General features: G+C 50.2%; 1 protein-coding gene and 1 long non-coding RNA gene across 2 annotated transcripts in view; one reads left to right on the top strand and one right to left on the bottom strand.

Annotated features, from left to right (window-relative positions):
• The window catches only part of LOC309627530, a 439,048-nt gene that overhangs the window by 224,865 nt on the left and 186,962 nt on the right, over positions 1–27,221 (top strand). The gene's annotated exons all lie outside the window — the stretch shown is intronic.
• On the bottom strand, positions 10,340–14,132 carry NKX3-2 (NK3 homeobox 2). The gene is made up of 2 exons (XM_082391467.1): positions 13,138–14,132; positions 10,340–11,635 (listed from the first exon to the last, which is right to left on the bottom strand). Exons 1-2 carry the CDS (start codon positions 13,595–13,597, stop codon positions 11,112–11,114), a joined length of 984 nt encoding a protein of 327 aa, XP_082247593.1. The 5' UTR covers positions 13,598–14,132; the 3' UTR covers positions 10,340–11,111.

Raw genomic sequence — 27,221 nt, 5'->3', positions numbered from 1 at the left:
GCATAGGAAAGGGGTGTGGAGTCCTCCACCCTTCCCAGGGCCTGTGCCAGCCACCAGCCCACAAGGATCCATCGAGTCGCCAGGAATCACACTGTCACCAAGGAGAGGAACATAGTAAATGGAGCCTGGATTAAGAAGCCTTCCTCTACAGTCTGTAGAAGCCTTCCTCTACAGTCTGTGTCTCAGATCCCCTGAAGACAAAAAGGCAATTTACTATCTCCTGATGCTTCTGTAATAATGAGTTTGGGGGAAATTCTCCCCCTTTTGTAAATGGAAAAGGAGGGAGGAAAGACCAGGGTGAGAGTCTAGGAAGGCAGGTTCCTGTTCAGCCTCGTACCCTTATCACTGCTGAGAATTTGCTGTTATGCCAGAACCAACTCCAAGGGCTTTGCCTACATTATCTCCTTTTATCTCCCAGCAAACCTATGTCTCCATTGTTCTGATGGGGAAACTGAGGGCCAGAGGTTAGGGAACTCGTCCAAAGGCCTGGAAGCTGGGAAAAAGCAGAAGCGGGAGCCAAGGCTAGCCCTGCCTCCAAAGCCTTAACACCACGCTGCCATTTCGACCTGCACAGCCAAGGCCAACCAACCGTCCCTTATCTAGTTCTCTTTCTTCCTTTGCTACCGGCGCGCGAATTCCTCTTCTCAGAGAGGTTGTGAAAATGAAATGAGCTAAGGAACGTCAACCATTGAGCTCGGCTCCTGACTGAGCTTACTCTCTCCGGGCCTCATTTTCCTTCTCTGTAAATGGGATCCTCATCACCGCGACTCTGCGGTGGGGAACAGAACGGAAATGTGGCCAGCGCTGAGCAGTCTGGAGCCAGACAGTCTAGTTCGAACCCCAGCTCCTCCAGCGAGAGCCGCAGCGTAGGGTCGATCCCCAACGTCGGGTAACTGTAATCGAGCTGCCTGGAAGAATGAATGAAATAATTCACGTAAAGCACTTAAGGAAACGGTTTAAGCGCAAACAGATTAAGCGCTAAATAAAGCGCCGGTTACCAGGACGGTGATTGGCCCGCGCAGGCTTGGAGGGCTTCTGTCTGGGAAGAAGGAGAAGCTGCCCCCCAGCTCCTCCTGAAACTTCTCGGAGTTTCCAGCGGCTCAGCGCGCTAGTGATCGGGGACCTCAGACACTGACTCCCGAGGGCGCCCGGATCTCGGGGCTGCGCCTCCCAGACCCTCCCGCAGGCCTCCCGGAATGGAGCGGGTGTTTAAAAGGGCATTCAGAGCTCTCGGCCTGGTCTCCGCCCCCACGCACACGCAAAGTAGGGAAGGCTCCGAGAGGACCTGAAAAAGAAGGGACAGAGACTTAGCCCGGAATAGAGACCCTGTCGTGGAGTCTGAAAGGCAGCGACCCAGCCCTAGCGATCGGCGCGCACCGTGAGCGCTCCTGAAAATATTTGACATTTCAGTGACCTTCCTTGACTAGCCTCCCAAATAATACCCTGCACTCTCCTGCGCTAACACACAGCCTGCTTAATTTTCCTTTTGGCACTTCTATCCCAGTCTCCCACTGGACGGTAAACTCCACCAGGGCGGGGCCTTTCTCCTCTGTATCCCTGGCACAAAGTAGGCACCTAACAAATAATGCTGAATATTTGAACAAATGAATGAATGAGGACAGAAAGAAGGAAAAAGAGAAGGTCAGACAGCCGTTCCACAACAAAGATTTTTCTCTTCACCGCCCCCCGCCCCAAACTCTATGTTTAGGATTCCCCTGGGAGCTTTCTTTCGAGGTCCTTCCTGGCCCAGCACCTGGGAAGGATAGGACCCCCGTTGGCCTCTGTATGTATCCTGTGGGGGGTCTTCCTAGGCATGTTCTGGGGGTGCGTTCCCCTCAGGACTGAACCACCAGAAGGCAGGACGCCAGCCTCCCACAAACATGAGTACCAGCATGGCATGGAAAACAATTATTGTTAATCAAATAAATAATGCACACCTTAGGAAATAATTATTTTAAAGAAATTCTTCTGCAAGTTCTTGTGGACAGAAGGAATCCACTGGAAAGCAGATTAATGTATTTCTTTTCTAAACCTTAAAAGTCTATGTATTGAATTTATTTAAAAACCATAACTGCAGTTGCAAAGGATGCACAGAACCTGTTGTCTCAAAAGTTTCCATTAGGGGTTGACTGTTCTTATTCATTTGGTGATTTTTACTATCTCTCAACACTCCCTGTCCACCCCTTACCATCTCTGTAGATAATTTTTTTAAATGGTAAATGTCCTTGTTTAACTTTGCAAAACTTACTATCAGTTAGGCTATGAGCTCTTCCTGGCACCTACTGCCCAGGAAGCACGGGGCTCTTAGTTAATCACTACCAGGGGTAGGGTGTATGCGGGGGGGTAATTATCCATAGTTTTGGCAGTGAAGCTTAAGCCCGATCTTCATGAAGGGCCTGGTTCCAAATCCACGCTCTGCTCCTACCGGGTTTTTCAAGAGGAAGCTCTCACTGCCTTCCCTTCTGAAGAATCAAAAAGATCTCGGCCTGGGTTTGGCCTTTCCAGCTGAGCGCTCCTGGACTCACCACCTTCTCCCACCCCGTGCCTTCTCACGGAACCAGAACTACCTGCCTTGAGATTCAATGGAAGTGGCCCAGAGAATCCGTTCTTGAAGCATAAGGTACAGTACAGTAGCAATCCAAAAACTTTTGAGTGCTTACTATGTGCCAGGCCCTGAGCTGGGAGTCCAAAGAGCTAGGACAGTCGCTGGAAAGCTGCTATCCCAACTAGGAGCACTGTCAACCGCGCCCCGGGGCCTTAGCCCGGGCTCACCCCTAAGCGTCTCGAGAAGCCCCTCTGCCGAGGGCCGCTGAGGGCTCAGTCCCGCCACCTGATCCACTGCCTGTACCTCTCCAAGGGTGTTCTCCGCATCCCCCCCTCCCCGCGCCCCCGCCCCGTTCTCTGCGCTCTGCTGGCCAGCTGGCCCTCTCCAACCACAGCGCCTGTCCAATTCCGAAACTGGACCATTCCCCACCCACCCACTCATATAAACCGGAAACGGAACATTTATTCAGGGCCCTGGTTTTGTCAGCCCTTAGCTGGTCAGATTTTATGTGCATTTTAATACGATCAAATCTGAGGTTGAGACGCCTTCTGGAGTTTGCTGGCAGCTAAGCGGGCTGCCCAGGCTCCAGGAAGAATCTTGAGCCTGAGGCGGCATAACTTGACCCCAAGGCATGCCGGCTCTCACGCTCGGCCTTTCCCCAGGGCCTGCACTCAGCCAGCCAGGAGAAAAGAACTCAGCAAAGCTCAGGAAAGCTCTGCTGGCCCTCCTGTCCTCCGCTAGCTCCGCGTGGGCGCCTGTGGCCAGGCGCTCAGATCCCGAGGTGCAGGTGGGGTGTGGCGGGGACAGACAAGGACAAAGCTGAGGATCTTGGTCCTTATTCATGAGTCCAGCCAGTAAGTACGTATTGAATGTCACAGAGCGACAGGCTCTGCACTAGGCACTTAGGGACACCGCAGGCACAAGCCCTCCCGGCTCCAACTTCCCAAGTGTTGCTAGGCCAGGCCAGACTATGCCGGAGCACGACAGTGGGCCCAATATCACTTATCACTGTAGCAAGTAATAAGGACCAGGACGGTGGGACGGACTTAGAAGGGATTTTTAATCGAAACTTGCGGGGAGGGTTGCCCAGGAAGGCCTGAGATCTATAAGTTGAGACCTGAAAGACACTGAGCTCTTCGCCACCTGGCAAGGGCTTCCGTTGAGCCCGCTTTTTCTCTCACCTGCCCTGTGTCCACGCGCGTCTCTTCTCTACTCTTTCTCACCACCTGTCTCTGTGTGTCTCTAGTTTCGTTTCCCACGGTCCCAGGGGCCAAGGACGCGTCGCTCAACTTCTCCTGGAAAGAAGAGGGGCAGCGTCCCGGGCCTCCTTAAGGAGGAAGAATTCCTGGAAGTCAGTCACCCTGGTGACATGCCTACACCGGGTCCAGGATGTGCTGGACCAAGCCCGGACGCCGGCCCACGCCAGCAGGAATACGCTCGACACCTGTGCAGGGAGGAATATCAATTCCATCAGCACCCTTTGCAAAAACAAAGCACAAATGTGATAAAGCGGGACAAACCCTCAGATCGTCCAGCTCCTTCGAAGCTGTGGGTACAATTCGGGGTCACATCTAGGGTCTCGAAAGCTCCCTTGCAACCTCTGAACCCACGCAGCCCTGTATCCTCCGAAGGCCGCAGTCTTGCTAAGGGCGCGCAGCAAGACGTGGACAAGCCGGGGACGCCCAGGTCCAGAGTTGGCACTGTGGGCGCCGCCCGGCCACCCCCGCCCCGCCAGCCCCTGGTGCCAAGAGCGGCGGCACCGCGCGCGGGTATGCTTCTCCGTGCGTAAAAATCCCGGCCGCACAGCTCTGCCACGCCACCGAGGGGGCCTCGGAGCGCACAAGGGAAGCCATTCAAAAATGTTAATAAGCTGATTAAAATAAGCGGCTTTACTGGCTCTTGTTTTACAGCGTGCCGCTCACCCTTGCTTTCTGGTGGACCACGGGAGAGAAAACACTTGTGGCATTAATTTTTTTTTTTTTTCTTAATGCGTCGCGGTTTCCATCCAAGGACAGGCGACTCTCTGGAGCTCAGCGCGGCCACAGAAGCAGAATAGCCTCAGGTCTCCCTCCCAAGCTTGGTGGGTGGGGAGAAGTCCTCGCATCGAAAAAGCTGGACTTTTCAAAACAGCTGACCACCCAGGCCGGGGAAGCAGATAAAGGAGGCCCAAAGATAAGGACCTTGCGAAGGCCTGTAGACAGCATCTTGGGGAACCCAAATTCTTTGTAAAAATAAAACAACTCCACCCTCACCCCCCCAAAAAATAACTGCTTATAAAGGGGATGGCATTATTTAAAGTAAAATATAGAAGGGCTTTGTCCTTACTTCCACTTCAAGCCGGGGGTGAGTGTACACCCCACACACTACCCAGAAGCCTGAAGGAGCATCTCACAACTCTCTTTTCTTTCCTCCTTCTTCTTCTTTATTTAATTTTTAAAACAGAGATTCTGAGAAAAGAAATTAATTTCCTAAGATTGAAGTGAGTGGCAGAGCTGCTTCTCTCCTGCGGACTCCAGGTCCGAAGCAGAATCACTTTATGGATCTATGGGGCCATTGAGCCCGATTTGACCACTTCTCACCCTCGAATATGCAGGATGGAGAGAGAAGCTCTCACCTTGTGCATCCCAGATTTCCAGGGCCGGGATTTCCCTAAGTGCCGGGGCGCACGTCCAAGTCATAGGGAGCGCTGCTCAGCCAGGAGGCCTGAATGTGGCTGTGGCAATGGGAGGGGGCCGAGCCGGAAAGGACTCACCAAGAAGCCCCGAGGCCTTGAGCAACCCCTACGCTGGATCCTCACGCCAAAAACTAAAGTTGCAATTGCAACAACAGCAGGGAGGGATGCAGGCGCTCGCTGGAGACCGTGAGGCCTGTGCAGAGACCACGGGCTCTTGGCTTCGCTGGCGCACTAACCGCCCGGCTGCGGGCCGCACCCGGGATTGTGGGCGGGGTCGCGGAGGGAGAAAACCCGGACGCTTGTAGGCGGAAGAGTGTGAGAGAGCGTGGGCCTTGCGCGGGTGAGTGTGTCACGCACACTCACGCAAGCGTGGGGGGAACTTGGAGCCCAGCACGGAGCTTACCTCGCTGGAGGCTCCGGGGTGACGTCCCCGCGGCTACCGAATATCCCCTTTGAACTTGACATTCCAATAGCAATAGAACGGTGCTGTTCGCCCATGCCGCGGGTTCCGGGTCAGCTCCGGGTCGGTCAGAAGCCACGCTCCTGCCTTTCCCTGCCCGATTCAAAGCCAAAAACTTCAACAGTAACGACAGCGCTTCGGGAGGGGTGCGGGGCTGCAGGGCCGTTTGCCGCAGTTCTCACACTCGTGAATTGCCCTAAATTTGGACTTTCGACCCTTCCTTCATACACCCAAAAGGTTTGAAATAAGTTCATTGTTCAGCTTAACCTGGATCCCGCACTGGACCACCCCGCTTGTTATCTTTTTTTTTTTTTTTAATAAATGCTTTAATGATTTTTAACGACCCAGTTTATGTTGAATAACTTCTATGTGTGACTACAGGGGGAAAAAAATTTATTACATGATGTAGCCATTTACAATATAACACACTTTTTGCAACCCTGTTTTGGCGTTTCTTCATTTCAAAAACATATTTATCAGGAGACTCGAAAACTGGAGGAGGCCCAGGTTATCTATCCCTCTGAGGGCCCCTTCGTGGAGCACACCACAGAGCACTTAGAAACCTCTGAAGGATGCAGGAGTTCAAGGAAGATTGTTTAAGATCAGCCAACTCAGCATTGCCCAGAAGTTCATAATAATAATCATGGCAACAATAATAATAAGTCCACACCAGCTGCACAGTGATTAATGGTTTTCAAAGCACACCCACCCTCTTGTGATCCAACCACCCTGAAACCAAACGTGGGGAATGCTAGCTCTGAAGCTGAAGGACAATTCACCCTGATGCCTCAAATCCTAAAATATGCTTCTAATCTTTGAGTGACTCTGACTTGGCCTCTTAATGGCCTGTGACTTTGGGCAAGTCACATTGCGTCTTTGAGCCCCAGTTTCCCCACCTGCAAAATGGAGGTCACGTCCACCCAGGTAAAAGGCGGCCTCAAGGAATTACCGAGGGACAGGATGCAGGAAGCGCTTTTTCACTTATAATGTCCCAGACAAAGGAATAGAGTTACAGTTATTGTTTTCATTGTTGGTGGTGGTGCTAAGTATTGCTTGGCTGCTCCTTCCGGCCTCTGCTCTTGTTTCCTTGGCCGCTGGCGGTGCGGCCTTCACACTTTCACTGGTGGCCTGACTTCTGCAGTAGCGCGGCTACACCTGCGATGCATCAATCCGCCCCGCCTGCCCTCAGCTCTTTCAAGCATATGCTGTGTCCAGCAGGCCCCACGGAGCTCGACGTGGTTCCCAACGAAGACTGTTAGCAGGGGGAGGTTGGTGGCCTGCAAGACTGAAGCCCTGCAGCTCCTCGGCATAGGCCTGAGCCCCAGCACGGGTCTGCCTCGCTCCCCTCCACTCCTTCGGGCCCAGAAGCTGCTCCACCAGTGTTCTGGTTCCCGGGAATGTGTGATTCTCCCCACTGCTCAGGTTTCCCCGAGGCAGAAGACTTTCTATAAGGCGAGGTGAATTCCGTGGACTTGAGAGAGGTCGGTTTCTACCTTTCTCCTGGTGATGAAACGCGGGTGGAGTATCGGCCTGGCCGGACCGAGCTCCGGTGGCCAGTTGGGGTCCCCACCCCGCGGACGTCTGCAGACCTTGGATGAGGTCCTGCCTCTGTGGGATGCTCGGTGTGGCTCTGACACAGTCTGCCAGTTTCCCGCTCCCCTAGATGCCGCTCTTCCTAGGGCCCAGCCTCTCGGGGTTCGGGGCACGGCTACCACTAACCTGCCTCTCAGAGGTGCGGGGACATCGTGTATTGAGCTCTCTTCCGACCTTCTCAAATGAAGTCAGATTCGCTGTCACCCTCTTTCCCTTGCTAGAGTGGAGGAGCGGGATTCGCTGTGGCCCGGAAGCCCTTTATTTTCTTAAATGGAATCTATCCCCAAACTCTCCCTGCTTGACCCAGCTCTTTAGAGATACTCTCCGGGGGTCCATGAACCCGTCAAATCAAGTCACTTTGAGTGAGACGCGGCTTGGGATCGCCATGGCGAAAAGGTCGGGAGTTTGAGTTACACACACACACACACACAACACCAGTGACATTTGGTAGCCTATCATCCCAAATTTGCTGCCCAGAGCAAGATTTTTAGTCTAAGCCTGATTCCTTGGAACTGATTTCCGCACGGGTCACAGGGTGTTCTGTCCCCTTTCACAGCCATTGCTCCCCCATCTAAGTGTGTGGGTCGAACCCAGTGATCTTTAAGGGCAGGTCTGAGATTCACTAAGGGTGAAAGGGATTGAGAAGGATGAAGCCAAAAGTCTACCTGACTCAGGTGACAACTGCTCCTGGCAACCAAGTCGTGAGAAGGCCCAGAGGGCTCAGCGGGGCCCAGGGTCGCAGGGAGTGGATGAGGAAGATCCCCTTGGACAGGAAGCAGGGCGGGCACAAAGCAGAACTTTCTCATCTTCAAAGAAAGGGCGGGGTTGGGAGTAGAGAAGGAAAAGGAAACGAAGAAAGTAATACCGAAAATTTCCAACAGGAGCCGCATTTGCGGCCTGGGGTCCAGGTAGAGACATACATCTTGGGTCACGAAATGCGGTGGGAAATCTTCGGAGGGTGGGCTGGACCCGGAGGCTGCCTCCAGCTCCTGGAATCAGATCTTAACAGCGTTCGCGCCAACGCCAGCCGCGGAGCAGCTCAGAGTGAAACTGCCACAATCCGGGTCAAACTGAATTCGTTTGAGTCATTTTTCCCGAGCGACTCGAGCCAGCCCAGTAGAACTGACCCAGGCAGGGAGCCGGAGAGGGGACGAGGAAGGGAAGGGGCGCCGCCTGGCCTACGGAAGAAACTCCCCAGTCCTCTGGATTCCAAATCCGCAAGGATGGAGAGCAAACTACCCTCTTAGGACGCAGCCACAAACAATTGACGTTTTCAGAAGGGGGAAAAAAAACTGCCCCCCCTAAAAAAACCCTCAGTAATGGCGATCTCTGGAGAGAAAAGGGATTCTAGCATTATTGGAAAACTTCTAACTTTCTATAAGGAAAATGCATTCATGATTAATGATGAAATTAAAGTGGAATTTTAAAAACATGTCAAAAAGAAACAAAACGATTGCAGGAATCCTTTGGAAAGTAGTTGGACTTGGGGGCGAGGGTGTGCATCTCCTGAGGGCGTTTGCTTTTCCCTTGGCGTCTCACTGTTTCCAGAAGCGGGAATCGTTTCGTAAAGCCTTTGTCGCGACTCTCTGCCCCCTCCGGGCTGAGGGGTAGCAGAAGCCCGGCCAAGGCCTTTGGGGTGCCAAGGCCCGAGGGTCCAAGGCTGGGAAAGATCGCAGGCGGAGGAGGAGGGCGAGGCGGCCTATCTGCTGAGATGAAATTGAAAGTAGCCCGGGCCTGAGTTTCAGTGTTTTCCCGACTGAGGCCACGGACTGGGGGCCTTGGCGCCTGCAGTGTGGCATTAACTCTTCCTTGCTCTCCCCAGACCCGATGTGAGGGGCGTGTAGCGGTGAGCGCTTCGCTCCGTTGAATCCTTGGCATCTGGGGAGTCATTCTGGGGAACGCCGGCGGGGCGCATTCATCTTTAAAATGGAGTAATAAATAACCATCTCCCTGCCCATCCTCTGCTCCCACGGTGGGCTTCTGTGCGGATCAAGTGACGACGTGTCACTGAGGGAGTGAGTGGAAGCGCTTTGGAACAAGGTGCAGCGTCATTTGCACCCGGCAGGGGTCAAAGCACAGGTGACCCTCCCCGGGACACACCTTATTAGCTCCTCGTTCTCCCCTAACCGCTTCAGAATTCCAGCGAGAGTTTTTGCCTATTCTGGAAATGAAATAATGACAGGAACGCTTAGAGAAAACGCTCAGAAAATCGAAAGCAGAGAGGATGCTGGCAGGTGGAGGAGTGAAAAGGTTAGGGTGGGGGATGGAAATTGGGAGCGGGTTCAGCTACGGATGCTTCCTAGACTCTGACACTAGTGCCCACGAGTAAAAACGGGAATCCTAGGTATTTGCTCCGGATTCAGTAAGATTCCTCTGTGACGCCTGCAAAGTCCCAGAAATGACGATTCCCTGAGCTGCGCGGATTTAAATGCTTCCTGAGGGTGAGCAGCGAGGCGACTTCCGCGAGGAGCGAGGTGTCCTGTCCTGGACTGAAAACAAGTTGGGAAAATGAGCCCACGTTACCGGTTCCCCCAAAGCCGCACAGAGAGAGGCTCAGAGAAAACACGGCGTCCAGGAGGGCATGTTAAACTAAAAGTTTATAAATTAAAGGAAAAAAAAATACAACGAATAGAACTTCCAAATTTCACAAATCTTTTTAAAGTTAATACTCTAGTTGAGTGCACAGTGCCCTTAAGGAGGCGACAAGCGGCGAGGTTGACACGAGGTTGACAGGATCACCTGTCTTAGGTTGCAGGGACAGGGATGGGAGAATCCTGGGTCAGGACGCAGGAGTCGCCGAGGCTAAACGGTAGAGACTGGGCCCAGCGGCCGAACTGCAGAGGACGCCGAGGAAAGGCCGGTCAAGGATATTCACATTGAATACAAAAATAACCATCATTTGAATACAAGCAACTGAAAAGTGCTACAAGTTTTAACCTCCGAAAGAAAGAAAGGAGAGAAAGAAAGAAAGAAAGAAAGAGAGAGAGAGAGAGAGAAAGAAAGAAAGAAAGAAAGAAAGAAAGAAAGAAAGAAAGAAAGAAAGAAAGGAAGAAAGAAAGAAAAGGTTCTGCGAAGGACTCCTGGGTTTCCTTTCTCCTGGTTCGGGGGCTCCCAGGAGCTCCCCCAGTTGGTCGCAGCCTGGACCTCCGAGAGGGAAGATGCGGGGCCCTTGCCCTGCCCTGTGCTCAGAGGCTCCCTTCCATACATTCAGCACCCAATTAGGCGCCCCCACCCGAGCTCTGACACCGGGGAGGGGTGGGGAGGAGGGCCCGCAAACCAAACATTTCATGGTTCAATGAACCCCTAGCCTGGGGCTCCTTGGGGCTGCCAGGGCTCTAAACCCCTTTGTAACAATTGCAATTTCCAAAAATAATAGATATGTAGATACACATAGATTGGTAGCATGGATACCATGAACTAGTGTGGCCTAGCGCACGAAGCTCCCGGCAGGCCTGAAATTCTGGGATTCAGGCTTGTGTGGTCTCCAGGAGTTCTCTCCTCTCTGGGAAACGCCATCCCCAGGCAGACACAATCCAAACCCAACATTATGGTGGTAATAAATAATGTCCAAGGGCTTCCAAGCAAGTGGGGTGGGGGGTAGGAACAGGGTCCCTAGGCCATAGGATGCCTCTGTTCAAACTAGAAAAAGGCGCCCCCCTCTGGGTAGACCCAGTCCCGCTGCCAGGGCGCACGTCCTGGAGAGCAGAGCCAGGGCTGGATTTCATCCTCCACCTGCCCCCTCCGCGGGGCGCCCCAGTACAGGGCACAACCTGCACAGCCATCAGCGCCCGTCTGGAGCTGGGGCGCGGGGATCATTCGCTGCCTCACCCCAGGCCGGCTCACTGGGTGCCCGCGGCGGCCGCACACGTGGAGAGTGCCCAGCCGGGGAGGCAGTAATAAGGGTAATAGTAGGAGGGCTGCAGTGGCAGCAGCGAAGGAGGCCGCAGCACCTCTCCGGGCAGGTACTGTCTCTGGTCGTCGCGCACCAGCACCTTCACTGCCACCTTCTTGGCGGCGGGCGCCGAGGCCAGTAGGTCGGCGGCCATCTGTCGGCGCTTGGTCTTGTAGCGACGGTTCTGGAACCAGATCTTCACCTGCGTCTCGGTGAGCTTCAGCGACGCGGCCAGGTCTGCGCGCTCGGGCCCGGACAGGTAGCGCTGGTGGTTGAAGCGGCGCTCCAGCTCAAAGACCTGTGCGTGGGAGAAGGCGGCGCGCGAGCGCTTCTTGCGCGGCTTGGGCGCCACGGGCTCCTCCTCCTCCTCTGCGCCGCCCGTGGGCCCGCCGCCGCTGCCGCTGCACAACGTGGGCACGCGTGCGCCTCCTGTGCCAACGCCGTCTTCCTCGACCCTCGGGCTGCGGTCGCCTGTGGACCCAGTGGGAAGAGAAACGAGACACTGTCAGTGCCGCAGAGGAGTGAGGTCCGGCCTCAACCGCTGTGGTCGGGGTGGGGGGCGGAAATACACTTTCATGCCGCGGGAGTGGTGGGGAGGGCCTGGAAGCCGCGGGTCCGGGAGGCAAGTCTTAGAACCCTGCCCCACTCGCTTCCTGCAGCTAATCTTGTTGTGAGCCGGCAACGAACTCAGCCGCTGTATCAACGCTGTGCTGCCAAGATCCAGCTCCTCGCCCTCTCTGGGCTCCAGGCTCCTCTCAGCAATGTGGGCATTGGGCCTGAGCATCCTCGCAAGCCTTCTCCGCCCTCAGCCCTCAGCCCTGGGGTTCTAGATGGCGTTTCGGATACTCTCCCTGGGTTCACCCGCCTCCCCACACTCAGGCTCACACACGCATCGTCACAGCACACACGTGTTGGCTGCACGTAAAGAGCAAGTGGGGAGACGGATCCTGGAGACAGAAGTATTCGGAGTCTTACGCCCCCATCCACCCGGAATTGTGGGAGGGCTATGGCAATAGGCTGAGCCAAGACCATAGGTAGGCTTCTCCCTCTCTTACAAAGGCAATGAAAGGAGGGCTGGGATTGGGGGTAGAGGGGTGTCCCCGCTTCGAATCCTTGGACCCTAATCTGACGCCAGCTCCTCCGCCTCTTCCCCGCTCTCCCCGCAGAACCCTAGCAGGGAGGTCCAGCACTCTGGCCTGCAGCAGATAATATTTGCTTGGGGCCAGCATGAGGCCTACGGCACCGTCCAACCGACGGGGCAGGCACGGGGGTCTTTCTGACCAAATGACGTGCCAGCCCGTGGTTGAGGAGGTTCCTCCCCATGCTGAGTCTGGGATGACCTAAATCAAGCCCCTCTGCCTTCAGCTGGCTGCAGGGTTTGCCTCCAGCTCTTGGGTCCTCAGCCCGGCACAGGTCTCCTGGGCCTGGGGTCTGGGAAAGCTAAATAAACCCTCCTCCCGAAGCTCGGGCTCGGTTGGCCTTCGGCTCACTTGAAATTATCCCTCGTTACCTATCTTTGAGCTGCGGGGCGGGCTCTGAGACCTCGAGCTGGGAGCATCTCTGATCTCTGGGCCAGGGCCTGGATACTGGCTACCCGAGGTTTCTGGGACCCTCGCTCTTCCCTTTCCTCGATTTTGGGGATTTGGAGACAGACTCGGCCGAAGGCACTGGCAATGGACTCAAAGCCAGGGTGCAGTGGTTCTCTCCCAGTCTGGTCTAAAGCACGCTGCCCCACGACGTCGTCTGAGGCTTTACCCCAGGACGCAGCGTTCTGAGGAGTTTCTCGGTCCTCTCTCGGGCTCATTTGCCGGAGAGTTAGAGCAGCCCGCGCCGGTGCGCAGAGCTTAGGGTCTTGGCTAACCCGGGGGGCCCAGGGAACAAGGTGCTAACAGCAGGCCCACCCCACTCGGCGTAGTTGCTCTCCTTGCCCAACCCCTCAGCCCGGCCCCCTTCCCCGCGAAGCCTCAGCCGACCTGAGACGCTGGCCGACATCTCACTGTCGCTCCGGCCCGCGGCTTCCTCCTCCAGGTCCTTGGCTGCAGGCAGCTCACAGACCGGCTGGCCGAGGCCCAGGGTCGCCCCTGCACGGCAGGCCCCGCTGGCCCCCGGCGGGTCCGCGCAGCGCCGCCCGCCCTCGTTCTCCTCGCTCAGCGCCGAGTCCGAATCCCAGCCGCCCGGGCTCTCCGTGGTCCGCCCCGCAGCCGTTCTGGTCCCAGGAGGCGACGCCAGCAGAGAGTCCTCGGCGCCCCCCAGCGCGCCCGCGTCTGTCTCCCCAAAGAGCCGCCAGCAACAGACAGCGGGCGCCGCTGCCACCGCTGTACCGCCGGGTACGGGGCGCCCCTCCGTCGCGGGCAGCCCGCCGCGCTCCTCTTTCTTGTTGAGGATCGCCTGGATGGAGAAGGGCGTCAAGGTGTTGGCGCCGCGCACAGCCATCTGCGCCGCGGGCCGGAGCTGCCGGCCGGGCGGGCGGCTGGGGCGCGGGGCAGCTCCGAGCTGAATGGAGCGCGCGGGCCGCCGCAGCGCGAGTGAGCCCCGCGAGCGAGGCCCCTGCAGCCCACTCCTGGGCTGCCCAGCAGCCTCCGCCCCCCTCTGGCCCCGGATCAGCGCCGACCCTCACCCCCACTTCCGAGGCCCACCCCGCCCAGAGACCCCCTCCCCCCCAATCCAGCGCCAGAAGCTCTCCTTTCGCAGCTCAGCTGGATTATCTCATCGCCTCGCGCCCTTAGGGGCGGGCCGGGGTCTGGCCCTCGGAGGACGTGGGGGGAGGATCAGTGAGGCCCCTCTGCGGCTGCAGTCCCCTCCTGAGCGCCTCCGGGGTGCACCGCCCGAGTCACTTTTTCTTTGCTCCTCTGTCTCTTCCCCGCCTGCAGGATTTCGCTTCTGGATCGTCGTCTCCTTTCCCTGCTGGGCCGGCTCTTCCGGAGCCCACCCCCAGAGGCGGCGGCGGCGGCGACGACGGCCGCTGGATTCCGAGAGGCGCGGGGCACCCTTTTACCCCCTGTCTTGGTTTTATCTGTTTCTTCTCTCTTTCCTTCCCCAGAGTTCCACCGTAGCCCGCCCCCCCCCCCCCCGCCCGGGTGTCATTCCTCACTGCTGAGTGACAGCCTCAGGCCACGCCCCTTCACTGGGCTGTCCCGGGAGCTCCCGGCCGTCCATTGGTTGGCTCCGGCTGGACGACGTCGACTTGAACAGACAAAACGGGGCACGTTGCGCGGAGAAAGTCAGGGTCTGACTTAACCCCTTTCCTCCCAAGCCTGGTCCTCGAAGCATCTTCCAGCAACAGAGAGGCTCACCCACCTAGACACGCTAAAAAACCACGATTCTTACCTCTACAGATGTAGCCACCTATTCTAGCACTTTTATGGAACACGATATTTAGTTGAGTCAGATCTAGGAGGGAAACCCAAAGTTAACGCAGTTCCATAAAACGCGCGCGTAGTTTCTGTTCTCTAGGGAGGTTTATAGATTCGAAGAATGAAATGCTTCTTCTCCCCTTATACTTTCGCGGATTCCTCACTGGAATATTAATTATTTTCTCTGAAACAATAAGTGGATTAAAATCACTGTAGAAATAGTTTTCTTTCCTCACCGGATTTTATTTGTTTCAATTTCTATAGAAGAATTAAAAAGGAAAAGATGGTACAGATAGAGCTAAAGTCAGGAGAGAAATTAGAGGGCATCTTTGGGAGAGTTTCTGGAAATTGCGCGGTCATTTCCCTGGGCTGTCAAAACTGAATGCACTTGGAGTTTGCTAAATTTTACACGAGGAAGAAAATTGAAACTTTGTTCTTTAAATATTCTGTTACTTGTGAATTGAAAAAATATGTTTTTGTTTAAAAGAATATCTGGGAACTACCATAGTAAAGATTCTGAACTGATGACATTAATGCGCTTTAAAAAAAAGAGTAGTGCATTATTTTAAGTAGTAGAAGAAGCCAGGCTAAGAAACACAAATATTGTGGATATCTCAAAACATTTGTTGCCTATTTATATTACTTATTTTTAAATGAAGAAGTTGCTTAAGGAACATACTTCACTGTCTTCCGTAAATTTTACCAGAGATTTACGTTAAAACCAAATACACAATTTGAACCATTAAATACGTTTAAAGAACTGTGATTTTAATTTAGTAAATTGCTGAGATTGGTGGTTTTGGTGCCACTAAAACAAATAATATTCGCCCTTGTAGCTTTCTTTTGGGTGGTTCTTTTTCTACACCTCAGGATGAAATACATTAGTAGTTTTCAGGGTCAGTGGGGGGGCTTCGCAGCATCTATACTTTCCAGCATTGCAGCCACGTGATGCTCTTTTGCATCCCAAATACACTACAGTGCAGATCCTGTAGTGTATTTGGGGGCGGGGAGCCTCATCCTTGAAGAGGTCATTGCCCATTTATAGCCCTTTACTACTGCTTCAGTTTTGAGGGAAAGGTGTTTAAATTTGGTGTCAGTAGGTGGCAAGTGTAAGGAACGGGATGCTCTTCAGGCCCAGAGGGGGAACAGAACAGAATGTTTAAGAGGTTTCAAAAGAAAGCTGTCCTTTCCTTCCTCCCGCGGACCTTCATTTATTAAGTTACACCCCTCTCCCACCACCCTAGACAATTTGTTGTCACTCTCTGGGGGCGAGTTGAGGAGGAGATTGATTGAGACAGTTCACCCAGAAGGAGAGAAACGGGCAGGTGTGAACTGCCTGTCGCAAAGAGCCATCCCTTTGTGGGGTTAGGACTTGATGTGGACAAACATAGAATGAGTCCGGACACACAGGCAGGCAGAGATGTTTGCGGGTTGAGTGACTGAGTATTAGAGTGAATTTGGGGGCTATACAAAGACTTACTTGAATATATAACCACCACTTAGTTGCCCGCCCCCCCCCGCCAATTTTTTTAAAGAACCCCAAATCAAAGAAGAATATACCCCTTGCCACAGGCTTGGGTAGAGATTTTCAAAGCTTAGAAAGATGCAATTCGGTGACTTTGAGTTGTCCGTTTTTTGGTGTGTGCCCGGGGTATAAGAAAGTGGCCGCATTCCGAGTCTTCAGGAGGCTCACAGAGAGGGAGGCTCGTGTCATCCCGGGCAACTGCGGCGGTTAGTCAATCTTTAGGTCTGGGGAATGGCTGCAGGCAGGGCCGGGAGTTGGGTGTTGGCGGAGAGTAAACACACGGGTCTGGAACTACCACTAGAAGCTGTTGGTGGGGTTGGGTGGGAATGAAAAGGCTTTGGGGGCCGGTGAGCGGAGGTGCACGGATGCACAGAGGCTTCCCCGGGTACGTGCAGAGCCAAGGCCGGCGAGTGGGGGTGTGTGGCGAGGGCTCAGCAGGTCAGCTCATGTCGCAGGGCTTGGAGATCGCGGCGATAGGGGCGCGCCGGGGCACCGCTTCCAGTCCATAAAGGGCGATTTGCTCCGCGCTTGACCGAGAGCTCCGGGGACCCACGGCTGCCTGACGGCGCCTGAGGTTCGGTGGGCGCCGAGCTCCGGCCTGGGCCGGCCCCGGGAATCTGCGGAGCTCGGGACCCCCCTCGGCCGGCCAGTCTTCGAGGGGGCGCTAGGCTTGCTCTGCGCCGGTGCCTTCCTCCCCGGCCCCTCGCTCAGCTCTGTCCTAATCTTCCCCTTCTCCTTTCCGACTTCCACCCTCGACCTCCCCTTCCTCCTCGGCAGTTTGGTTCCTGCGCGCCCCCTACATGCCGTACCCTCCAGCCCCGGGAACAGCCTCGAGCCGAAGCGCTGCCGGATGGTGGGGCTTCCGCGGGCCGCAGCGCAGCGCAGGATGAGGGTGGGAGAGCCGAGGGGCCCGGGAGGAGGCAAACCCCATTACTCGGGCGCACGCCGCAAGCGGCTACGCACGCTCCCGCGCTCCCGGGACCCGCGTCCGCGGGGATTTTCCTGTGGGGCCACCGCGCGCAGCGTCCCTGCCGCCCTCCACCTGCGCCCGGGGCAGGATGGAGGGAGATCCGGAGAGGAGACCGTCTCCTGTGCTCAGAGCGGCCCGAGGGCGAGCGCCAGAGGCTGTTTTGCAGTGGGAGGCCAGGCGCGTCTCTCAGACTCCAACGGCGGTGACCGAAGTCACCTGCCGTCTCTTGGCCACGGTTTCCAGTCCCTTAAAACGAGGGTTTTTACCCGGTGCTCTCCGATGCCGTTGCTAAGTTGCGCGAGCTGACGGGCGGGGAGAGGATGCCGGTGCTGGCTCGCCTGGTAGGAGCCAGATCCAAGGCAGGCCGCGCTCGGCACTTACCCTCTGTCCCTATCCGCAGGCTCCCGAGGGCACTCCAAGCATCCGAAGAATCCCAAGCATCAAGCAGCACGCCACTTTCCCGCCAGCAGACACTGGCTCCTGGGTTCCTAAGTCATCCGTTTTCACACCCCACCAGGATTTTTCACGTACGTGGTCCAGGTATGTCAGACCATTACTACAGGCCGAGGTAGTTTTATATTTAAACAAATGTTGCTCACCAACAATGTGCCGGGACCGCAGCTTATTGTTTTCTTTAATCTACATAACCTTGAGGGTGGAGTGAGTAGAAGACATTATTATCCCTATTTTACAGATGAAGAAACTGAGACTCAGGGAGTTTAAATGATTTCACCATCAGTAAGCAGCTAAATCAGGATTCAAATCTGAATTTGTGTAATGCCAGCCCAGCTGGGTTTTCTACTCTAACCGCTTTTCCTCATAAACCTTCACGTTTATTCTCATTAAATATTTCCCATCGTCTTCCTTACTTATTTCTATGCTACGCATTCATCAGAAAAGGAACTTCGAACTTAAGGAAATCTAAGAAAGAATTCAGGCAGGAAAATCTAACGATTTTTTCAGTTTCGTACTTTTGAAAATAAAGAACCCTATGGCCTGTGGATCTGAACCTAAACCTTGTTATGTAGAAGGAAAGAAATACGCCATTGTTATTCTAATTAATAAACTAAACCATGTGTAGAGGGAGACAGCAGGTGATGGAAGTTCCGTTGAGTTCAGAAATATGGGGACCTGGGTTTTGCTCGAGGCTCTGAGATGCTGCGATACGTCCTCACGGAAGACATTTTTCCTTTGGAGCTAATTTTCTTACCTGTAAAAAGCCAGATTTGGAAATTACCTCTCAGGCTTAAAAAGAAAAGTACCCTTTTCGCCTGGGTACAGTGGAGGACGAGCGCCACCTAGCGGGCACCTCTGAGGGATGTGAGGATACCAAGGTAGAGAAGTAGTGTGATAAGTAGAGTCAAAAAGAGAATGTTGGTTTCATAAAACGGAATGTTTTCGCTCCTAGTTTTATGTTTCCACAGTCTCATGTTGTCAGGGATATAATAACCGAGGTGTTGCATTGAAGAGACTCAGCCAGACACACTCCGGACCCCCACTGAAGACTCACCTCCCTCAAGGGGAGGGGGAAACGATGGGGCGGTTGCAGTGGGAGCCCAGAGATCTCCTGGTCTAACATCTCCTTGATTCCTCTCTGCTAGCTCCGCTGACTGCCTCTTGTGCAGACTGGACCCGGGCGCCCGCTGGATGGCGATATAAGGTACATGCAGAGATTTACTGAATTCATAGGCAAGTTTTTCATTTTTTTCAGAAGCTAACTTTTTCATGAGACTAATTGGGGTATTTCACCCTAAATATCAGTAAGTTCAGGCATTGCAAACAAGCCCGTCTTGTCTCTCAGATTTTGTTTTTTCATTTGGGTTGTCAGTTAAGACAGTGGGCAGATGATGGTGCTATTTGAGGGGGTAGTTAAGGAGAAGAAGGAGATCTGAGTGGATAAAGGGGAAGCTGCTATGTGCTGTTACTTGTACTGAGTTTGAGATGCTTGTAAAATAACAAGAAAGTCTTCTGAATGTACTGTATTTCTGTCTCTAATTAACTATCCTGGGGGCCTTCATGGTGTTATGCGGGTTCCCTTACAAAATTTTCCAGCCAATTTCCCTTTCTGTAGTCTCTTCCTATCATTTATTTTTAAATGCTCAACAAATATTTGAGTGCTTACTGTGTCTCAGCTACTGTTCTAGGCTCTGGGGCTCACGGCCCTGTAAGACACTACTCTCAATAGGCTAACATTCAAGTGGAGAAATATCATCGAGAAACAAATTCCTGCATAAAGGAATGGAGGAAACATCAGATGGTGTAAGTGTTCTGAAGAAAATTAGAGTGATCTGACAGAGGGTGATTTTGGGCTATTTAAAAAAAGAAAAGAAAAATTTTTTAATTTGTGTTTTTATTTCAGTATAGTTATATTAGTTTCAGGTGTACAACATAGTGATTTGATATTTGTATCGATTGTACTCCATTTAAAGTTATTATAAAATATTGGTTCTATTCCCTGTGCTGTATATTACATCCTTGTGTCTTATTTATTTTACACTTAATAGTTTGTACCTCTTAATCCCCTTCCCCTATCTTGCCCCTCCCCCATCCCTCCACCTACTCCTCTCCCCACTGGTAAGCACTACTTTGTTGTATGTATCTGTGAGTCTGTTTCTGTTCTGTTATATTCATTTGTCTGTTTTATTTTCTAGATTCTACATATAAGTGAAAATATACAATATTTGTCTTTATCTGACTTACTTCACTAAGCAGGATACCCTCCAGATCCATCTATGTTGTTGCAAATGGCAAAATTTCATTCTTTTTTATGGCTGAGTAATATTCCTCTCTGTGTGTGTGTGTGTGTGTGTGTGTGTGTGTGTGTGTGTGTACACCACATCTTCTTCCTCCATTCTTCTGTTGATGGACACTTAGATTGCTTCCTTATCTTACCTATTGTAAAAATGCTGCTATGAACATTGGGGTGCATGTATCTTTTCGAATTAGTGTTTTCATTTTCTTCACTTATATACCCATATGAACGATATGGTAGTTCTATTTTTTAAAAAAACTTTTATATTTTATTTTTATTTATTTATTTATTGGCTGCACCATGTGCCTTACAGGATCTCAGTTTCCCAACCAGGGATTGAACCTGGGCCACGGCAGTGAAAGCCCTGAATCCTAATCACTAAGCCACCAGGGAACTCCCTCTATTTTAATTATTTGAGGAACCTCCATACTGTTTTCCATAATGGTTGTACCAATTTACATTCTACCAACAGTGTACAAGAGTTCCCTTTTCTCCACATCCTTGCCAACGTTTGTTATTTTTGTTCTTTTTGATGATAGCCATTCTGACAGGTGTGAGGTGATATCTCATTATAGTTTTGATTTGCATTTCTCTGATGATTAGTGATGTTGAGCATCTTTCCATGTGCCTATTGGCCATCTGTATGTCTTTGGAAAATGTCTATTCAGGTCTTCTGTCCATTTTTTAATCAAGTTGTTTTTTTTTTTTGATATTGAGTTTTATGGACTATTTATATATTTTGGATATTAACCCCTTATCGGTCATATCATTTGCAAATATTTTCTCCCATTTAGTAGATTGTTGAGATTTACTTTTATTTTTAATTAATTATTTTTATTGAGATATGTTTGACATATAACTTTGTATAAATTTAAATTTTTTTAAAATTTAACTATAGTTGATTTACAATATTGTGTTAGTTTCAGGTGTACAGCTTCAGATTCTTTTTCATTTTAAGTTATTATAAGGTACTGAATATAGTCTCCTGTGCTATACAGTAAATAACATTGTATAAATTTAAGGTGTACTGCATGTTGAATTGATACATTTATATATTGTAAGAGGATTGCCCTTGTGGGGATAATTAGCATCTACACATATTTATCACTTCTTTTTAGTGGTTGGAATAACTAAGATCTAATCTAGCAAGTTTGTTGATTATAATGCAATATCGTCATCTATGTTCCCTATGCTGTGCATTGGATCTCTATTATTTACTACTCATTGCATTCCCCTTAAGCATCTGTCCTATTTCCCTTCTCATTCCCTGATAAACACATTTACTACCAGAGATTTATCTTTAGATAGAAGATACTAGAATATGTTTTTATGTCCGTGTAAATAACCCAAAAGAGAAGGATAATTTTTTTATTATTGCAGTAACCCAATTTTTAAAAAAATTTTATTTAATTTTTGGCCACACCACGCAGCATGCAGGATCTTTGTTCCCCGACCAGGGATCGAATCCGTGCCCCCTGCATTGGGAGCACGGAGTCTTAACCACTGGACCCCCAAGCAAGTCCCAAGAAGGATAACTGATAGTGCAGGAGAGAAGAGAAAACTGCAAAGTCCTTGAGAAAGTGAGAGCAGTTGGTCTCTGGTAAAGAGAATGATATAGATGCTTTTAGGCTGGTTACTGTGGTGACTGACAATGATGTAATAATAACCATGGTTGGCATTTACTGAGCACATACTATGAGCCAGGTACTGTTCAAATGCTTAATGCTTATTACTTTATTTAGTTCTCTCAACAAGTATGAGGCAAGCTGAGCACAGAGAGTGGGGCAGGGAGGATTAGGGGGATAGGGAGAAGGTGCGAAAAGCTGTTTGGGACAATGGGAAGGGAAGAAATCAGGGTAGTTAGGTGGAACAGCTGAGCCGGATTCACGTCCATGACCTTAAAGTGTGACCAGTTAGCACAGGTGTTTGCTTTTCTCCAGCAACATTCCCTTGCTCAGGGAAATAGAGACACACACACACACACACACACACACACTCACATAGCATAGGTTGGGTAGATAGTTGGGCTACTCAAGGCGGGGCCATTAACAAGAGCAGCCAGGAATTTAAGGCTGTTTGTGAGGGAGGGTTTAGAATCATGGAACCTAAGCTGGATCAGGGCAAAAATAGTGACACAAGGAAAGTGATTGATCGATTTAGGATCAATGGATTAGAAGTCCTGGAAGAGTAAAACACTTGCTGGAGTCTGAGTGTGAGTATTAGGGATGTGAGTTGGAAAGAGGAGTGGTCATAGATTTGGGTACTTAGTCAAGTTGCAGAGGTCCGCAGGTTATCAGTGACACAGAGGTCAAGGGTGATGGTGATGGTTGGAGCATTGACTCCTGGGGGTGCTGCCTGACTTCCCCTAGCTCCTGACACAGCCAAGTGACTCCTGATGTTCCTCTGAAACCCCTCAAAACCTTCACTCCTGTTCCTCCCGCCTACGGGCCTTCTGTCCTGTTCCTCATTGTGGAGACCCCACTGACCCACCAGGTCTGGCAAAGAACACAGAAACAGGAAAATGCACTATTTTTAAAAAGATACTGTTCTCCATCTGCCTGGCTCGGCTCACATATTACTTCAGTCCTAAGTCCTTCTGGGAGTCTCCCATCCCTACCTGTTGTGACCTTTTCCTTCTGGAAACAAGGAAACCCTCTACATTAGAATGATTTGCCCATGCCCCCAACCTGAGACCTTGTCTTTCATTAAACCGACTCATTTGGGCAAGTTGCCACTCAGTGATGATAAACAAAGATGTGTGATTCAAAAGAGTGTCTTTTTTAGAGTAGCATTTCTTAAATTACAACCCTTTGCAACCCCTTTTCACATTTTTGCCCTCTGTGTGTATCCATCTATAATCTCTATTTACTTAATACCTTTATTTAAATGACTACTTTCCTTCCTTCCTTTCTTTTCTTTCTTTCTTTCTTATTGAAGTATAGTTGATTTACAAAGTTGTGTTAATTTCTTCTGTACAGCAAAGTGATTCAGTTATACACATGTATACATTCTCATTTTTATATTCTTTTCCATTATGGTTTATCACAGGATATTGAACATAGTTCCCTGTGCTATATATTAGGACCTTGTTTTTTATCCATTTTATAAATAGTTTGCATCTGCTAATCCCAAACTCCCACTCCATCCCTCCCCCACTCCCCTCCCCCTTGGCAACCACTACTAGTCTGTTCTCTATGTCTGTGAGTCTGTCTCTGTTTTGTAGCTAGGTTCATTTGTGTCTAAATGACTACGTTTTAAACTTGAAAAAAACTCATTTTTAAAAGAACCTTTGTATAAATAACATAAATAATGTGAATATGTTCATATATAAATATATACATATATGAAGCATCACTAACCTATTACCAAGTATAATCTTTTAAAAATATATGTATATAATGCTGATAGAACTGTGTTGATACACTAGTTTGATATAATAGGATGCTGAAGGCTCTGGGCCTGAGGTTGGCTCTCTGTTATGAGGACAGATTGACAAGAGCTAGAGAGACATTACAGCACACCAGCACCAACCTGAGACTTTCTCTCAGACGTAAGTAGAAAGACTAAAAGGGAATTGAGCCAATAGAAATGTGTAGGAAAGTTCCCCGAAAGATGTAAGCTAGAATGCTCAAAGCCTCTTTTCCCAGTTTCCAAAAACTCGGAAACTACTCAAATGTTCATCAAGAGGAGGATAAGTCAAGTGTTTTATATTCACAGCATAGGATACTACTCAGCCATGAGGATGAGCCACTCTGAGGCTGCCTTGCAGCCGTATGGACGAACCTCACGATCACTCACCTGGGTGTCCCCAGTGCCTAGAATGGGCCTGGTACATGGTAGGCTCTAAGCAGATATGTATTAAATGAATGGTCTCTTTATCCTCACACAACCTGAGATCAGAGGGACAGCTATCAGAATTTCTATTTACAGATGAGGACTCTGAGACGTAGAGAGGCCAAGTGATTTATTCAAGATCACGCAGAGCACAGCTGCTGCATCAGGATCCCTGCTAAGGCAGCCTGCTCGGTAAAACGTGTTAGCTCTCTAACCCCCTCACTTACATAGCTGTTCTCTTAGTCTTTTAGCACAAATAACATATTTCAGCTTCTTTTGCTGTTGTTAAATCATCTTCTGAGGCCTAATTTGGAGATGTTTATTTCCATTATAGGATATTTTAGACTGGGTTTTGAAAGGGAAGGGGCCAGAAGACTGTGCTTTCAGAGAAAGGGGTTTAGGATAGGGGGGAAGCTTACTGGAGAGATTTATGTCGAGGAATTACAGCAAACTCTGTCATTCTGTCTGAGTAAGTGTGGCTAGCAACAGGAAGGGGAGAACAGGATATGGTGGTAGCACACGGGCTTAATGGAACATCAAGTGAACAGATGGGACTGAGGTGTCCTGGCAACTGTCAAAGGAAGAAGCTTGAGGCACGATCCCTGCACAAAAGCAGGTGAACCAGGGCTGGAGACACGTGCTTCCTGTACATTCAAAAACAGGCTCTTAGTGCAGTATCAAAAGCCCTCTCTTTAGAATCAATCCATATTTAGCTCAGAAGGAAGTAGGGGTCTGGGGGGCAGAGGGTGGACGAATTTATTGAGACTTGAATTTCACTTAAAGGTTAGTTTTTGGGTTTTTTTTTAAATTTTAAATGAGCTTATTTATAAAACAGAAACAGACTCACAGACTTAGAAAACAAACTTATGGTTACCAAAGAGGAAAGGTGGAGGTGGGGGAGGGATAAATTAAGAGTTTGGGATGAACATACACACACTATATATAATAGATCATCAGCAAGGACCTACTGTATAGCACAGGGAACTTTACTCAGTATTCTGTAATAACCTATATGGGAAGAGAATCTGAAAAAGAATAGATATATGTACATGTATAACTAAATCACTTTGTTGTCTACTTGAAACTAACACAACATCATAAATCAACTATACTCCAATATAAAATAAAAATGAAAAAAAAATCTGAAATGACCAATTATATGTCCTTTTAAACTCCAAGAATGCTTACTGGGGAAAGAATCTTTCTGAAGGATCAGAGGACCCCCAAGTGACAGGGATGAAATGAAAAACAATGTTTGAGGGTAAACAGAGACACATGAGCCCAAAATAGGAAAAGGCAAATTCTTGATGAATACTTCTTTTGGGATGAAAAAAAATGTTATTTGACTCTTTCAAGTAAGACTTGTTGAAGAGTGACAAATTGTTTTCTGCAAATAAAAACAACTTTGAGCTTTGATGATATACTACTTATTTTGAAAGAATGACATTTGCAAAAAAGCATGGGATAGATTCTGCCAGTGATCAGACGGGGCACATTTATTAAAAGCTAATGGAGAGGCTGATCCTTCCGGAGATAAAAACTGAGTGAATGAGAACGCAGATGATTTCTGCAGAGAATCTGAAAAATGTATTTGGAGTTTCCACTTTAGAAAGCATGGCATATTAGGTATTTGTCAAGGCCCCACTGTAGCAAAACACCCAGATGCTAGATGAATTACAAACTTGAATTGCATCCTTAAAGCGCAGTGCTGAGCTTGCTACAGCATAAGGGAAATCCACAAGCCAGTTGTTCGTGTATAGAAGTTTAAGTATGTGTAGTAGGGTGGGATAGAGAGTTGAGTAGTCAGAGGTGTGGCTTTGCCAATTGTTAAGCTATCATCTCGTCTCTTAGCTTCAAATCTACCTTCTCTATTCCATGTTGTGTTGGCTGGGCTGGGACTCGGCAAACCCCACTTCTCCTTAGCCAGATGGCTCTCCAGGTTCTTTCTGCCAATTTGGGGCACTAAGCACAGACTAGGAGGCTGAAGTTGGAGAAGGGACTTGCTTCTCCTTGTTTGGTCACTCTTGTTAGCCTCTCCCCAGCCACGGTTCTTCACTCCAGCAGTGGCAGCCGATTGCAGTCACAGTTGGCTCCAATTTCCCATTTTTCCCCGACTCTAGGACAAGCCACCCTGTCCCGCCAACCCGGCCACACCCCTCAGGGGTCTGCTCGTCACCACTGCTCGGATTCTTCTTCAGTTTCCTACCAAACTCAGTCTTTCCTTTCTGTTCCCCAAGCCGAGCAGTGATGGTGGTTGCTTTCTGAAGTTACTCTGTATCATGTCAGGATTACTCTTTTGCTCTTCAGTCCTCTAATAGCTACTGAAACCAATTGCCAATATTAAATTACTTATTAAAATAACTGATATAGTTTCTAATAGCTGACTGGACCATGACTGAAACGGTCCTGAAATGATTTCCTATAACGTAGTAGGAAGAATATGGTTCTCAACAGGCCTTCAATCCAGCACTGAGAGCTGCTCCTGAGAAAGAAATAAGGTGACCTGGAGTTAAAAATTCTTGTAAATTTGCTAATGAGTGGACTCTAGGCAAACAATGAATGGTGTTTGCTAGTGGGAGAGTTGATACTTAGGAAATGCTTTCAACAGGACGTACCTGGTCTGTCCAGGATTGCTTATAGCCACAACACAACAAAGAAAAAAACCCCTTGGAATCTATTGATTTATGGGGCTTGGCTCCTGGGAAAACATCACGCAAGCTGTGTAACCTTCTGAGTAGAGGTGTTCAGTGACTGAAATGACTTTTTCCTGTGGAAGCAGAGTAGCTGCAGGTATTGTTTCAGAGACTTCTTGTGTTAATCTGGGCACATGTGTATCCTGATGAGAAAGGGCCAGGGAAGTAAATTGGCTACCCCGGATCTCCATGCTTGACGGCACCAAGCAACTACTTATATCCTTGAAATTATTAGTAAAGATTGGTGCTGGCTACGGTCTCTGATGAGTCTGATTTGACAGTTGGTCCTTTATGGTATTACAGAGGCCACTTCTCATAATGCTACTGGGGCTTCATCAAAATACAGCAGTAGGGCTTCCCTGGTGGCGCGATGGTTAAGAATCCGCCTGTCAATGCAGGGGACACGGGTTCGAGCCCTGGTCTGGGAAGATCCCACATGCCGCGGAGCAACTGGGCCCGTAAGCCACAATCACTGAGCCTGCGCGTCTGGAGCCCGTGCTTCGCAACAAGAGAGGCCGCGACAGTGAGAGGCCCGCGCACCGCGATGAAGAGTGGCCCCCGCTCGCCGCAGCTAGAGAAAGCCCTCGCACAGAAACGAAGACCCGACACAGCCAAAAATAAATAAATAAACATGTCAATTCATTAAAAAAAAAAAAGTTCACTATGTGTTTAAAAAAAAAAAAAAAATACAGCAGTAAACAAGCAAGAGGAAGATGGGGGATGCAGATCCTAGAGGCTCCCAAAGATGAGAGTGGTGAAGGGCATCCCCAGGATGGTGAGAGGAGACCCAGGATGAGACGGCAGCCAGCCCAGACTGGAGGGGTGTGACTCAAACGACTAATAGGCTGAAACCTGTTTTCAGCCAGATCCTTCCAGCCATGGAGCATCTTTTAAAATCTAGTGGTGACTTCGAGTTTGGCCTGAATTCTT

Source organism: Balaenoptera borealis (assembly GCF_965194805.1).
Source record: "Balaenoptera borealis genome assembly, chromosome: 4".
NCBI lineage: Eukaryota > Metazoa > Chordata > Mammalia > Artiodactyla > Balaenopteridae > Balaenoptera > Balaenoptera borealis.
Note: the sequence above shows the minus strand (reverse complement) of the source record. Positions and strands in the feature narration are given on the sequence as shown.

What these genes read in the sequence shown, in the direction of transcription:
- NKX3-2 (XM_082391467.1), bottom strand. Translation starts at nt 13,597, where the DNA reads ATGGCTGTGCGCGGCGCCAACACCTTGACGCCCTTCTCCATCCAGGCG. An exon ending in GATGTCGGCCAGCGTCTCAG is followed by an intron (nt 11,636 to 13,137) that starts GTCGGCTGAGGC and finishes CTGGGTCCACAG; the next exon opens with GCGACCGCAGCCCGAGGGTC.